This window comes from Salvelinus alpinus, chromosome 1 (genome assembly GCF_045679555.1).
Source record: "Salvelinus alpinus chromosome 1, SLU_Salpinus.1, whole genome shotgun sequence".
In the NCBI taxonomy this organism is placed as follows: domain Eukaryota; kingdom Metazoa; phylum Chordata; class Actinopteri; order Salmoniformes; family Salmonidae; genus Salvelinus; species Salvelinus alpinus.
In genome coordinates this window covers 7,995,249-8,011,408 of record NC_092086.1, presented here as the reverse complement: position 1 = coordinate 8,011,408, position 16,160 = coordinate 7,995,249, and the positions used below count along the sequence as shown (strand labels likewise).

Below are 16,160 nucleotides of genomic sequence, written 5' to 3'. Positions count from 1 at the left end.
GTCCTTGACTAGTCTCTCAAAGCACTTCATGATGACGGAAGTGAGTGCTACGGGGCGGTAGTCGTTTAGCTCAGTTACCTTAGCTTTCTTGGGAACAGGAACAATGGTGGCCCTCTTGAAGCATGTGGGAACAGCAGACTGGGATAAGGATTGATTGAATATGTCCGTAAACACACCAGCCAGCTGGTCTGCGCATGCTCTGAGGACGCGGCTGGGAATGCCGTCTGGTCCTGCAGCCTTGCGAGAGTTAACACGTTTAAATGTTTTACTCACCTCGGCTGCAGTGAAGGATAGCCCGCAGGTTTTGGTAGCGGGCCGTGTCAGTGGCACTGTATTGTCCTCTAAGCGAGCTAAAAAGTTATTTAGTCTGTCTGGGAGCAAGACATCCTGGTCCGCAACGGGGCTGGTTTTCTTTTTGTAATCCGTGATTGACTGTAGGCCCTGCCACATACCTCTTGTGTCTGAGCTGTTGAATTGCAACTCTACTTTGTCTCTATACTGGCACTTAGCTTGTTTGATTGCCTTGCGGAGGGAATAGCTACACTGTTTGTATTCGGTCATGTTTCCGGTCACCTTGCCCTGGTTAAAAGCTGTGGTTCGCGCTTTCAGTTTCGCGCGAATGCTGCCATCAATCCACGGTTTCTGGTTTGGGAATGTTTTAATCGATGCTGTGGGTATTACGTCGCTGATGCACTTTCTAATGAACTCGCTCACCGAATCAGCGTATTCGTCAATGTTGTTGTTGGACGCAATGCGGAACATATCCCAATCCACGTGATCGAAGCAGTCTTGAAGCGTGGAATCAGATTGGTCGGACCAGCGTTGAACAGACCTGAGCGCGGGAGCTTCTTGTTTTAGTTTCTGTTTGTAGGCTGGAAGCAACAAAATGGAGTCGTGGTCAGCTTTTCCCGAAAGGAGGGCGGGGGAGGGCCTTATATGCGTCGCCGAAGTTAGAATAACAATGATCCAGGGTTTTACCAGCCCTGGAAGCACAATCGATATGCTGATAGAATTTAGGGAGTTTTGTTTTCAGATTAGCCTTGTTAAAATCCCCAGCTACAATGAATGCAGCCTCAGGGTGTGTGGTTTCCAGTTTACATAGAGTCAGATAAAGTTCGTTCAGGGCCATTGATGTGTCTGCTTGGGGGGGAATATATACGGTTGTGATTATAATCGAAGAGAATTCCCTTGGTAGATAATGCGGTCGACATTTGATTGTGAGGAATTCTAAGTCAGGTGAACAGAATGACTTGAGTTCCTGTATATTGTTATGATCACACCACGTCTCGTTAATCATAAGGCATACCCCCCCGCCCCTCTTCTTACCAGAAAGATGTTTGTTTCTGTTGGCGCGATGCGTGAAGAAACCAGCTGACTGCACCGACTCCGTTAGCGTCTCTCGAGTGAGCCATGTTGCCGTGAAGCAAAGAACGTTACAGTCTCTGATGTCTCTCTGGAATGCTACCCTTGCTCGGATTTCATCAACCTTGTTGTCAAGAGACTGGACATTGGCGAGTAGTATGCTAGGGAGTGGAGTGCGGTGTGCCCTTCTCCGGAGCCTGACCAGGAGACCGCTTCGTTTGCCCCTTTTACGGCGTCGTTGTTTAGGGTCGCCGGCTGGGATCCGATCCATTGTACTGGGTGGAAGGCAAAACACAGGATCCGCTTTGGGAGAGTCATATTCCTGGTTGTACTGATAGTGAGTTGACGTTGCTCTTATATTCAGTAGTTCCTCCCGACTGTATGTAATGAGACCTAAGATTACCTGGGGTACCAAGAAATAACACGTAAAAAAACAAAAAAACTGCATAGTTTCCTAGGAACGAGAAGCGAGGCGGCCATATCTGTCGGCGCGGAACCCAAAAGTCAATGTTTATGATGAGTATTTCTGTAATTTGATGTGGCTCTCTGAAATTTCATCGGATGTTTGTTTGAGACAATGATTACTATACATAACGCGCCAATTTCACCTGAGGTTTTTGGACATAAAGATGAACTTTATCGAACAAAACACACATTTATTGTGTAACATGAAGTCCTGTGAGTGCCATCTGATTATTAAGATGATCAAAGGTTAGTGATTAATTGAATCGCTATTTCTGACTTTTGTGAGCCCTCTCCTTGGCTTGAAAATGGCAGTATGGTTTTCTGTGACTAGGCGCTGACCTAACATAATCGCGTGGTGTACTTTTGCCATAAAGCCTTTTTGAAATCGGACACTGTGGTTGGATTTACAAGAAGTTTATCTTTAAAATTGTGTATAATACTTGTATGTTTGAGGAATTTTAATTGTGGGATTTCTGTTGTTTTGAATTTGGCGCCCTGCAATTTCACTGGCTGCTGTCGAGGTGGGACGCTACCGTCCCACTTATACCAGAGAGGCTAATTCACTGACCATGACCCATGAGTTCTTTTTACCTTTGTTCAGTAGAAAAGTCCCCCTCTCTAAACACTGTAGGAAGTTTCATAGACCGGTCACTCTTCATGGACACACAGCTGGGTACAGGGGAGGCTGGTCTCTCCTGCTTGATTGGGCTTCAACACAACAGAGACAAACATTACATCTCTCATCTACTCTGAGCTCAGATGGGGAAACATAAGAAGAGTTTCATTACAAAACACTATACATCACTTTTCAGAAATGTTGTAAATTAGCTTTTATTGTTTAAAGAAATTATGAAAGAGATTGGTGTGTTTTTTCACTATCTAATCACGGCATGGGGTTGTTCAGTGACAGACAAGTTTTTGTTTAAAATCTATCACTTGATGGTTTCATTTCAGAGAGACAAATAATCATGTTTTTTTACTAAATGCCTTATATCTGTCTCACTCTCAGAGAAATCAGTAGTACTGCTAGGTTTTATACAGTAATAATATCTATCAAGGAGTGAGTGAGTACGGACAGACAGACAGACAGACAGACAGTGTCGTGGCTGAATCAAAATTAGTTAGGTAACATAGATAAATAAGATGTTTTATTTTATTCTTGACAGTTAGAATGTCTCTTTTTGGACTATACTGTTGGCAGTTGCATTGGCCTTTCTCTCTAGGGAAAAGTCACTTGGGGCCCAGAGAGGGGAGGAGAATGGCAGTGTCTGGAACCATTGTATTACCCCTCTGATGTGTTGAACTTATCTTTCATGGTATATGACCTAGAGAATCACTCCCCTTTCTGAGCTTGTCCAGGAGGGGGTGTATTTGAGATGGACGTATCTAGAATTGACAATTGATATATGCCATTGGATGAGGTAATGTTTTGGTATCAAGCACGAGATTGAAACCTCGTTTTAGGAGACCAAACTGAACGATAATTTATAGCTAATGCTATCTAGCAATGGGATACTCTTCTTTCAAGTAAAAGGTTCTTTGTAATGTTCCTAAGATCTGTTATTCGTCATGTAAGTTGAGAAGGGTGTATCGTTTCTATAAAATAAACTAAGAATTGTTTTGTAAGCACTCTCAGAGAATTCATTTATAGACACTGAATTGATCTGAGTGTCAAAAGGGGCTTTGGTGAAGCTCATATATAATTAAAGATGGACTTTATAATATAACTCTGACTTGTGTGGTTTGCTCTCATCACGTAGTAATACAGGAAACTACCACGACAACAGACAGACAGACAGACAGACAGAGACAGACAGACAGACAGACAGACAGACAGACAGACAGACAGACAGACAGACAGACAGACAGACAGACAGACAGACAGACAGACAGACAGACAGACAGACAGACAGACAGACAGACAGACAGACAGACAGACAGACAGACAGACAGACAGACACACCTTGAGGGAATATTGTGTTTGTTTAATATTGTTTTAGGACTATGACATTTGAAAAAAGGATTAGCCTATGGATTATGAAAACAACAAAAGAAATGGGAAAATGGGAGAGGATAAATGACTAGAGACAGTGTTGTTAAACTCACTGACCATGACCCATGAGTTCTTCTTACCTTTGTTCAGTAGAAAAGTCTCCCTCTCTAAAGAATATAGGAAGATTCATAGACAGGTCACTCTTCATGGACACACAGCTTGGTACAGGGGAGGCTGGTCTCTTCCTCTTGATTGGGCTTCAATACAACAGAGACAAACATTACATCTCTCATCTACTCTGAGCTCAGATGGGGAAACATAAGAACAGTTTAATTCCAAAACGCTATATACCTATTTTCATTAATGTTCGTAAATTAGCTTTAATTTCTCAAATAAATGTTGAATGTATATATATTTTTCACTATCTAATCATGACATGGGGTTGTTCAATGACAGACATGTATTTGTTTATAGTCTATCATTTGATGGTTTCATTTCAGAGAGACAAAGGCTTTGTTTTTGCAAAATGCTATATATCTGCTTCACTCTCACATAAATTAGTAGTACTGCTAGGTTTTACACAGTAATAATATATATCTGCCTCACTCTCAGTGAAATCAGCAGTACTGCTAGGTTTTACACAGTAATAATATATATCTGCCTCACTCTCAGAGAAATCAGTAGTACTGCTAGGTTTTACACAGTAATAATATATATCTGCCTCACTCTCAGAGAAATCAGTAGTACTGCTAGGTTTTACACAGTAATAATATATATCTGCCTCACTCTCAGAGAAATTAGTAGTACTGCTAGGTTTTACACAGTAATAATATATATCTGCCTCACTCTCAGAGAAATTAGTAGTACTGCTAGGTTTTACACAGTAATAATATATATCTGCCTCACTCTCAGAGAAATCAGTAGTACTGCTAGGTTTTATACAGTAATAATATATATCTGCCTCACTCTCAGATAAATCAGTAGTACTGCTAGGTTTTATACAGTAATAATATATATCTGCACTACTCTTAGAGAAATGAGTAGTACTGCTTGGCTCGATTACATCTCCTCATCCAGGGAGTGAACACACACACACACACACACACACACACACACACACACACACACACACACACACACACACACACACACACACACACACACACACACACACACACACACACACACACACACACACACACACACACACACACACACACACACACACACACACACACACACACACATAGGAAGGGAATATTGTGTTTGTTTAATATTGTTTTAATACTATGAAAATAGACAAAAGGATTAGCCTGTGGATTATGAAAACAACCAAAAGAATTGTGAAAATGGGAGAGGAGAAATGACTAGAGACAGTGTTGTTTAACTCAGTGTTCATGACCCATGAGTTCTTCTTACCTTTGTTCAGTAGACAAGTCTCCCTCTCTAAAGAATATAGAACGATCCATAGACCATTCACTCTTCATGGACACACAGCTGGGAACAGGGGAGGCTGGTCTCTCCTGCTTGATTGGGCTTCAACACAACAGAGACAAACATTACATCTCTCATCTACTCTGAGCTCAGATGGGGAAACATAAGAAGAGTTTCATTCCAAAATGATATATATCCATTTTCAGAAATGTTCATAAATTAGCTTTTATTGTTTCGTGAAATTATGAAAGAGATTGGTGTGTTTTTTCACTATCTAATCATGGAATGGGGTTGTTCAATGACAGATAAGCATTTGTTTAAAATATATCACTTGATGGTTTCATTTCACAGAGAGACAAATAATGGTTTTTTGCAAAATGCTATATTTCTGCCTTACTCTCAAATGTGACCGACCGGCTCGATTCAGTCTTATGTAGCAACATTTGAAATTGTGTTTTTTACATTTGATAAAAGTAGAGACTGGGGCTAGATTTAAAAAATATATATAATTAACTAAATGTTTTGAGTTTTTGGTTTATTAAGTCAGTTTAATTGTTATGCTCTAAATGGTTATTTATGGTTGTAAGTGGTAAAATTAAATATAACATGTTATATTTTGCAATTCTGAGCAGTTACTACTTTCGTAAGGAATTACACATTTTTCAGTAGTACTGCAGTTGCGACATAATTCCAATAGATGGCAGCATAAGACCACAAATGACATTTCAGAAGATTAGTTTTCTTCCTGGAAACACCATCACCCCTTACTTTAGTAGAGAGAAACACATTTTCCCATAACATTCAATGTCAAATTCATCAACCTGCATCGACCCACTGCACACGTAGCCAACTCAGCCCCGCAAACAATCTTGTGCCGTCACTCTGCCTTCTCTCACAAACAAGGGGCATGTTGACTTCTCTCACAAACAAGGGGCATGTTGACTTCTCTCACAAACAAGGGGCATGTTGACTTCTCTCACAAACAAGGGGCATGTTGACTTCTCTCACAAACAAGGGGCATGTTGACTTCTCTCACAAACAAGGGGCATGTTGACTTCTCTCACAAACAAGGGGCATGTTGACTTCTCTCACAAACAAGGGGCATGTTGACGTAAATGTGCTGACTGTTAGGGTTGCATGATGTAATTTATAGGCGGTTTGAAAGTATTGTCTTTTCTATTCTGAGTCTGTTTATTCCCAATATGAGGAATTAAGAGGTTGAGGTTCTGACCAGTGATTATTTACTCGGGGTTCAATACCTGCTATTGTCACTATTGTTTTGCTCTCCCAAAAGCAACACAACCCTAATACTAGATATATAGCTAACTAAAGTAATAAATGTAGGTTGAGAGGTTCACGTTCCTTGTAGTCCACATCACCAACAAACTAACATGGTCTAAGCACACCAAGACAGTCATGTAGAGGGCACGACAAAACCTATTCCCCCTCTGGAGACGGAAAAGATTTGAAATGGGTCCTCAGGATCCTCAAAAGCTTTTACAGCTGCACCATCAAGAGCATCCTGACGGGTTGCATCACTGCCTGGTATGGCAACTGATCGGCCTCCGACTGCAATGCACTACAGAGGTTAATACGTACGGCCCAGTACATCACTGTGGCCAAGCTTCCTGCCATCCAGGACCTCTATACCAGGCGGTGTCAGAGGAAGGCCCTAAAAATTGTCAAAGACTCCAGCCACCCTAGTCATAGACTGTTCTCTCTGCTACCGCACAGCAAGCGGTACCTGAGTGCCAAGTCTAGGTCCAAGAGGCTTCTAAACAGCTTCTAAACCCAAGCCATAAGACTCCTGAACAGCTAATCAAATCGCTACCCAGACTATATGCATCCCCCCCTTCTACACTGCTACTACTCTCTGTTATTATCTATGCATAGTCACATAACTCTACCTACATGTACATATTACCTCAATTACCTAGACACCAGTGCCCTTGCAAATTGACTCTGTATTGGTCCCCCCTGTATATAGCCTCCACATTGACTCTGTACCGGTACCCCCTGTATATAGCCTCCACATTGACTCTGTACCGTAACATCCTGTATATAGCCTCCACATTGACTCTGTACCGGTACCCCCTGTATATAGCCTCCACATTGACTCTGTACCGTAAAACCCTGTATATAGCCTCCACATTGACTATGTACCGTAACACCCTGTATATAGCCTCCACATTGACTCTGTACCGTAACACCCTGTAAATAGCCTCCACATTGACTCTGTACTGTAACACCCTGTATATAGTCTCCACATTGACTCTGTACCGTAACACCCTGTAAATAGCCTCCACATTGACTCTGTACTGTAACACCCTGTATATAGTCTCCACATTGACTCTGTACCATAACACCCTGTAAATAGCCTCCACATTGACTCTGTACTGTAACACCCTGTAAATAGCCTCCACATTTTACATTTACATTTAAGTCATTTAGCAGACGCTCTTATCCAGAGCGACTTACAAATTGGATTGACTCTGTACCGTAACACCCTGTATATAGCCTCCACATTGACTCTGTACCGTAACACCCTGTAAATGGCCTCCACATTGACTCTGTACTGTAACACCCTGTATATAGTCTCCACATTGACTCTGTACCGTAACACCCTGTATATAGCCTCCACATTGACTCTGTACCGTAACACCCTGTAAATGGCCTCCACATTGACTCTGTACTGTAACACCCTGTATATAGTCTCCACATTGACTCTGTACCGTAACACCCTGTATATAGCCTCCACATTGACTCTGTACCGTAACACCCTGTATATAGCCTCCACATTGACTCTGTACCGTAACACCCTGTAAATAGCCTCCACATTGACTCTGTACCGTAACACCCTGTATATAGTCTCCACATTGACTCGGTACCGTAACACCCTGTATATAGTCTCCACATTGACTCTGTACCGTAACACCCTGTATATAGTCTCCACATTGACTCGGTACCGTAACACCCTGTATATAGTCTCCACATTGACTCTGTACCGTAACACCCTGTATATAGCCTCCACATTGACTCTGTACCGTAACACCCTGTAAATAGCCTCCACATTGACTCCACATTTTACATTTACATTTAAGTCATTTAGCAGACGCTCTTATCCAGAGCGACTTACAAATTGGATTGACTCTGTACCGTAACACCCTGTATATAGCCTCCACATTGACTCTGTACCGTAACACCCTGTAAATGGCCTCCACATTGACTCTGTACTGTAACACCCTGTATATAGTCTCCACATTGACTCTGTACCGTAACACCCTGTATATAGCCTCCACATTGACTCTGTACCGTAACACCCTGTATATAGCCTCCACATTGACTCTGTACCGTAACACCCTGTAAATAGCCTCCACATTGACTCTGTACCGTAACACCCTGTATATAGTCTCCACATTGACTCGGTACCGTAACACCCTGTATATAGTCTCCACATTGACTCTGTACCGTAACACCCTGTATATAGTCTCCACATTGACTCGGTACCGTAACACCCTGTATATAGTCTCCACATTGACTCTGTACCGTAACACCCTGTATATAGCCTCCACATTGACTCTGTACCGTAACACCCTGTAAATAGCCTCCACATTGACTCTGTACCGTAACACCCTGTAAATAGCCTCCACATTGACTCTGTAACGTAACACCCTGTATATAGCCTCCACATTGACTCTGTAACGTAACACCCTGTATAAGGCCCCGTCATTGTTATTTACTGCTGCTCATTAATTATTATTTGTTTTCTTATCTCTTACTTTTTTAGGTATTTTCTTAAAACTGCATTGTTGGTTAAGGGCTTGTAAGTAAGTATTTCACTGTAAGGTCTACACCTGTAGTATTCGGCGCATGTGACAAATACAATTTGATTTGATTTGATTTATTAATTCACGCACAGACATTGGTGAGGCAGCTGAGAATAAAGTGCATTTTTCTGGTTAATTCCTTAGATCAGTCTCAGACCTGCCCCACCTATCCCACGCCAATTCCTGGACTTTGACAAGGAGGTTACTAGGTCACTGTAAGGCGTGCGTACTGGCGGCAGAGAAGTCAGGCGCAGGAGAGCAAAAACTGTGTTTACAACGGAGCAGTTTTATAATAAAAACCACCGGAAACAGATCAATCAATCAATCAATCAATGGGTACAAAACCTGTCACACACCAGATAAACGTGCACAAGCACTTACAATAAACAATTCTGGACAAGGACATGGGGGGAACAGAGAGTTAAATACACAACATGTAATGAGGGAATTGAAACCAGGTGTGTGGGAAGACAAGATAAAACAAATGGAAAATGAAAAGTGGATCGATGATGGCTTGAAGACCGTCGACGCCGACCGCCGAACGCCGCTAGAACAAGGAGAGGAAACAACTTCGGCGGAAGTCGTGACAGTCACCCAGTTCAAACCACATTTGAAAAATTAAACACATGTGGCTTGTTGATCAAGTGTTCTGCCTTGCAATAATAAATATCATGAAATAACTAATAACAAAATAAAACAGCACAACGCTTTGACAGGTTTTGCTCATAATCTGAGGTAGCAACTACGTCGGATCCACAAATCAATGAGCTAGACCTGTCCATTTGGTTTGCAACTCAGTGAACCTGCGCAGCATTCACTCAATTCGCTCCCTGCGAACAAAGATTTGATCAAATTACCTAGCAGCCATTTACAAACAACAAATCGTCAAAAAAAATGTATATTTTCTTAATTAAAAAAATATCTTCTGGCTGTTTAAATCAGCCACATCTTGAAAAGAGGACAGGGACATGCATTTTGTTTAGGTTGGACACCTTTTTTGGAAAACAAATACATGCATCTCAGCACTAGAGGCGTCACAAAAGACACCCTGGTTTGATTCTGTATCACAAACGGCCATGACAAGGACTACCTTAGGGCGGTGCACAATTGGCCCAGCGTTGTCTGAGATTAGCCGGTTTAGGCCGTCATTTTAAATAAAAATTGGTTCTTAATTAAGTGACTTGCCTAATAAAATATTATTTTTTAAATGTTTTTATTAATTGGGGCTTTCACCAAATTGTGCCTAAAATGCCATTGATAGATTTGAGTACTAATAACCACATTTAGTTAGAACGTGGGTTTCTCTTTTAGCCTCCAGGTTCACTATGTTTTCAGAATCTATGCATCTGTGGAATTATATAGGATTCTAAAGGCAGAATAGTATCATAGGCTACTGTAACGGCAGCCTTCCTCCTCTTAGTCTGAAGAGGAGGTGTAGCAGGGATCGGACCAAGACGCAGCGTAGTTGGTGCTCAACATATTTAATGATGACGAATAAACAGTGAACACTTACGACAATACAAAATAACAAAAATGTGGCAAACCGATACAGTCCTAGCTAGTGCAGAGAAACACAAAGACAGGAAACAACCACCCACAATCCCTAACACAAAACAAGCCACCTATATATGATTCCCAATCAGGGACAACGATTGACAGCTGCCTCTGATTGAGAACCATATTAGGCCGAACACAGAAACAGACAAACTAGACACACAACATAGAATGCCCACCCAGCTCACGTCCTGACCAACACTAAAACAAGCAAAACACACAAGAACTATGGTCAGAACGTGACAGCTACACTAAATAAAACACATTATATAGGATACTAAAGACAGAATATTATCATAGGCTACACTATATAAAACACATTATATAGGATACTAAAGACAGAATATTATCATAGGCTACACTATATAAAACACATTATATAGGATACTAAAGACAGAATATTATCATAGGCTACACTATATAAAACACATTATATAGGATACTAAAGACAGAATATTATAATAGGCTACACTATATAAAACACATTATATAGGATACTAAAGACAGAATATTATCGTAGGCTACACTATATAAAACACATTATATAGGATACTAAAGACAGAATATTATCATAGGCTACACTATATAAAACACATTATTTAAACAGCAATGGGAAGATTGTTCAACTATAGCCAGGATTCAATCTTGTGCCTATGTTGATGTCTGATCCAAATCCCCGTCCCTACCAGCTGAGCTACCGTTCAGTCTCTACAAACTGGAAGACATCAAACTAAATGTGTTAATAAGGTGTCCAGTAGAGGTCTGATCCAAATCCCCGTCCCTACCTGCTGAGCTACCGTTCAGTCTCTACAAACTGGAAGACGTCAAACTAAATGTGTTAATAAGATGTCCAGTAGAGGTCTGATCCAAATCCCCGTCCCTACCTGCTGAGCTACCGTTCAGTCTCTACAAACTGGAAGACATCAAACTAAATGTGTTAATAAGATGTCCAGTAGAGGTCTGATCCAAATCCCCGTCCCTACCTGCTGAGCTACCGTTCAGTCTCTACAAACTGGAAGACGTCAAACTAAATGTGTTAATAAGATGTCCAGTAGAGGTCTGATCCAAATCTCCATCCCTACCTGCTGAGCTACCGTTCAGTCTCTACAAACTGGAACACATCAAACTAAATGTGTTAATAAGGTGTCCAGTAGAGGTCTGATCCAAATCCCCGTCCCTACCTGCTGAGCTACCGTTCAGTCTCTACAAACTGGAAGACGTCAAACTAAATGTGTTAATAAGGTGTCCAGTAGAGGTCAGTGTTTGAAAGAGACTTTGACCACCAGCACCAGGTGGAAATCAGTGAGATCTCTCACATTTTGCAACACATGGGCAGCATTCCAAACACTTAAAAGACACACCCTCTCCCCTCAGTCCTCAAATTAAGTGGACACTTCTGATGATGTATCATGACGTCTGACGAGTTTACATTTGCAGGGCAAGGGGCGAGGGAGGAAGGGCGCCTTGCCCGGAAGGGTGCTCCATTCGTCCCACAACGATTGTGTTTTCAGCCACCAGTAGCTTGTAGGTGCTTTATAATCGCTACAGTCAATTATGATGCATGTCTACTTAAATTAACTATATAATTATTAATATACGCCTACTGTATGATAGCTAGCAAATTAATTAGCTAACTAACGTTAGCCTGCCTAGCTGGAACTTCTGAAGGAAAATGTAAACAAACAAAAACATAATTACTTTTAAGAGACGTGTTTGTGCTGTCATGTATTAGTAGCACAATTTCTAACTTATTTACATTCGTTTTTACTTCTCCATATTGACTTTGAAGTATTAAGTTTTGGCAGACTTTTCTTAGCGGATGTACAATCATCGCGAATTGAATTATGGGGAGTTTCAGGCCCCGAAGTGAACATAATAGTACAGCTGCAAACTCGATCAACAACGAGGGCCGAGGGGCTCACGTTGCGATCTTCCCTTGCCTGACTATTCATCTGGACCGGTGACCAAGATGGCCGCGGAGATTCCCCAAGGGCATAAGGCGAGGGTAAGTGGAGGAGGGCCTGTCTTTTATGAGTTTCAAAAGCAGCCATGGTTAGAAAAAGCATGAGATCAAACGAAGCTTCGGACGTTATTGATCACTTGGTAATGTTATTTAGAAACTATCCATGAGTCACGATTCTTTAATGAAGCTCCCCTTCCTGTTCGGGTGGGCCTCGGCGGTCGTCGTCACCGGCCTACTAGCTGCCACTGATCCTTTTTTCCCCTTTTCTGTTTATTGGTTTCACCTGTTTTGTGTTTGGTTAATTAGTTGGGCTATATTACCCAGCAGGCCCGCCTGCTATTTGTGCGGGATTGTTTGTGTAACTAGGGTGCACATTTGAGGTATACGTGGTTTGTGGGTTTTGCTGGACTGTTGCAGTCCCCGGTTTTGGGGCATTTGTTTTGTGTGCGCCCTGTGTTTTGTGGGGTGGCTTATGTTCACCGTTAAGTGCATTAAATTAGCACTACCACTGAACTCTCTGCTTCCTGCGCCTGACTTCGCACCCACTACACCCAGATCGTTACACCATGGCTGTATTTCAAACACTTAAAGACACCCTCTCCCCTCAGCCCTCAAATTAAGTGGACACTTCTGATGACGTATCATGACGTATGATGAGTTGACACATGCAGGGCAAAGGGCGAGGGAAGAATGAGTGAATTTTAAATGTACCTCCCTTGCCCGGAAATGTGTCACTCATTCGTCCCACGGTTGTGTTTTCAGTCATCATTGTGACCGTTCTCGCTGCGTGGTGCGTGGGAAATGCATGTTACATCTTCAGCTGTTGTAGGAAAGATACACTTAAAACACGTGTAACCCTAAATTCCATCGCTATCGAGGAAACCAGGCACCAGAGTGACTTACAATACAATTGCCATATTGTAGTGTATTTTAGCTTTTAAAAGACTTCTTAAAAAATGTCAAACTTGATTTTTCCTAACAATTTTATTTGAAGGATTTTTATAATCCACATAATAATTCACACTTCCTGTTGCTGCAGGATAATTTTTCTCCTGTGAGAAATTGGGTCAAATTAAGATATGGCATCTGTAAGTGTATTTATCTTAACCTTTCTCGCCCAGGGGTTCCGCTAGCGCAAAATTCAAAAAATATTTTTTTGAAATATTTAACTTCCACACATTAACAAGTCTAATACAGCAAATGAAAGATAAACATCTTGTGAATCCAGCCAACATGTCCGATTTTTAAAATGTTTTACAGCGAAAACACAATATATATTTATGTTAGCTCACCACAATAGCCAAACACACAACGCTATTTATCCACCGCCAACATAGCTTTCACAAAAGCCACAAATAGAGATACAATTAATCACTAACCTTTGAAAACTTCATCAGATGACAGTCTTATAACATCATGTTACACAATACATTTGTTTTGTTCGAAAATGTGCATATTTAGAGGTATAAAATCGTAGTTTCACATTGCAGCTACCGTCACAAATAGCACCAAAACAGCCAGAATAATTACAGAGAAAAACGTGAAATACCTAAATACTCATCATAAAACATGTATGAAAAATACATGGTGTACAGCAAATGAAAGATAAACATCTTGTGAATCCAGCCTATATTTCCGATTTTTTAAGTGTTTTACAGCGAAAACACAATATAGCATTATATTAGCTTACCACAATAGCCAAACACACAAATGCATTTATTAGCAGCAAAAGGTAGCGATCGCAAAAACCAGCAAAAGATATAAAATTAATCACTAACCTTGACCAACTTCATCAGATGACAGTCTTATAACATCAGGTTATACAATACACTTATGTTTTGTTCGAAAATGTGCATATTTAGAGCTGCAAACCGTGGTTATACATTGTGAAGATGTAGCAACTTTTTTCCAGAATGTCCGGATATATTTCTGACACTCACCTAATCTGACAAAATAACTCATCATAAACTTTACATAAAAATACTTGTTGTATGGCAAATGAAAGATACACTGGTTCTTAATGCAACCGCTGTGTTAGATTTTTTTAAATAACTTTAGTACGACATACAGCTTGCGTTATTGCGAGACAGCTCCCGCTAAAAGGGCGGAGATTAGGACTAAACATTTCACACAAAAATACGAAATAACATCATAAATTGTTTTTACTTTTGCTGAGCTTCCATCAGAATCGTTGTTTGGTTTTAGAATGTCCTTTTCTCCTGTCGAATTAGCAACCTTAGCTAGCCAAGTGGCGCGAACATGTCCATCTTCACCTGACACAGAGAACGGAAAACTCCAAAAGTCCCGATAAACGTTGAATAATTTGATAAAACTCTGTTGAAAAAACATACTTTACGATGATATTATCACATGTATCAAATAAAATCAGAGCCGGAGATATTAGCCGTGTATACCGAACGCTTTTCAGAAGGCAATCTGGGGTTCCTTCTCGCGCCTTCGAAGACAATGAAATTTCCATGCATATTGTACGATCTAGAACCGAGTACAAAGCCGTTTCATTTGGGCACGATTTTTTCCCAAAGTGAAAATAGCCCCCCCTACACACTAACAGGTTTTAAGGTAGCTAAGTGAGACAACCACATATCACATTCAAATATACACAATATGAACATCCCATTCCAGCTAAACATTGGATATAAAGCGTTTTGAAAAAAAACACTAATCTATTTATTAAAAATCTGAGATCAGTAATATTGAACAATATTTTCTGATTAAAAAACAAATGTGAAAAAATTGTGGATATAGAATTTTGGAAATAAACGTAATAACGTAACAAATCTGTCATCTTACCTCTTAGCTTTGTTGTCATATTCCCCAGAGATTCTCGTTTTAGAGGCAGGGCCCCCCTCCTCTCTCTCCCCAGAGAGACTTGTTTTAGAGGCAGGGCCTCCCTCCTCTTTCTCCCCAAAGAGACTTGTTTTAGAGGCAGGGCCTCCCTCCTCTTTCTCCCCAGAGAGACTCATTTAAGAGCACAAACACCTAAACAGAGATCCAGCATGATGGTTGTTATTGAATGACAATGTCAACTAATTATTGAATGTTTTTGAAACAGTCAGGTGATTTAATGCAATCAGATGAACATGTAGCTGTGACATTTCATCTCCATGGTAACTGTCAATAATAATAATAATAAGTCACTGTTTGTTAAGGTAGTTATAGACAGTACAGCAACAACAATAATAATAATAATAATAATAATAATAATAAGTCACTGTTTGTTAAGGTAGTTATAGACAGTACACCAACAATAATAATAATAATAATAATAATAATAATAATAAGTCACTGTTTGTTAAGGTAGTTATAGACAGTACAGCAACAATAATAATAATAATAATAATAATAATAATAAGTCACTGTTTGTTAAGGTAGTTATAGACAGTACAACAACAATAATAATAATAATAATAATAATAATAAGTCACTGTTTGTTAAGGTAGTTATAGACAGTACAGCAACAATAATAATAATAATAATAATAATAAGTCACTGTTTGTTAAGGTAGTTATAGACAGTACAGCAACAACAATAATAATAGTAA

The 16,160-nt window shown here is 40.4% G+C and overlaps 4 protein-coding genes across 4 annotated transcripts in view; 1 reads left to right on the top strand and 3 right to left on the bottom strand.

The window, feature by feature from the left end:
- The window catches only part of LOC139531770 (NLR family CARD domain-containing protein 3-like), a 393,069-nt gene that overhangs the window by 100,055 nt on the left and 276,854 nt on the right, over window positions 1-16,160 (bottom strand). The window lies entirely within an intron of this gene.
- LOC139537693 (NLR family CARD domain-containing protein 3-like) overlaps window positions 1-16,160 on the bottom strand; it is a 426,333-nt gene that overhangs the window by 301,108 nt on the left and 109,065 nt on the right. The window lies entirely within an intron of this gene.
- LOC139540780 (NLR family CARD domain-containing protein 3-like) overlaps window positions 1-16,160 on the top strand; it is a 301,765-nt gene that overhangs the window by 238,494 nt on the left and 47,111 nt on the right. The window lies entirely within an intron of this gene.
- Window positions 1-16,160, bottom strand: part of LOC139568509 (NLR family CARD domain-containing protein 3-like) — a 44,441-nt gene that overhangs the window by 21,317 nt on the left and 6,964 nt on the right. Inside the window, exons 2-5 of the mRNA XM_071390416.1 lie at window positions 15,410-15,598; window positions 5,240-5,356; window positions 3,961-4,077; window positions 2,419-2,535 (exon numbers count right to left, since the gene is read on the bottom strand). Coding sequence (XP_071246517.1) covers window positions 2,419-2,535; window positions 3,961-4,077; window positions 5,240-5,356; window positions 15,410-15,582 — 524 coding nt within the window. The 5' untranslated portion in view covers window positions 15,583-15,598. The remainder of the gene's footprint in view (window positions 1-2,418; window positions 2,536-3,960; window positions 4,078-5,239; window positions 5,357-15,409; window positions 15,599-16,160) is intronic.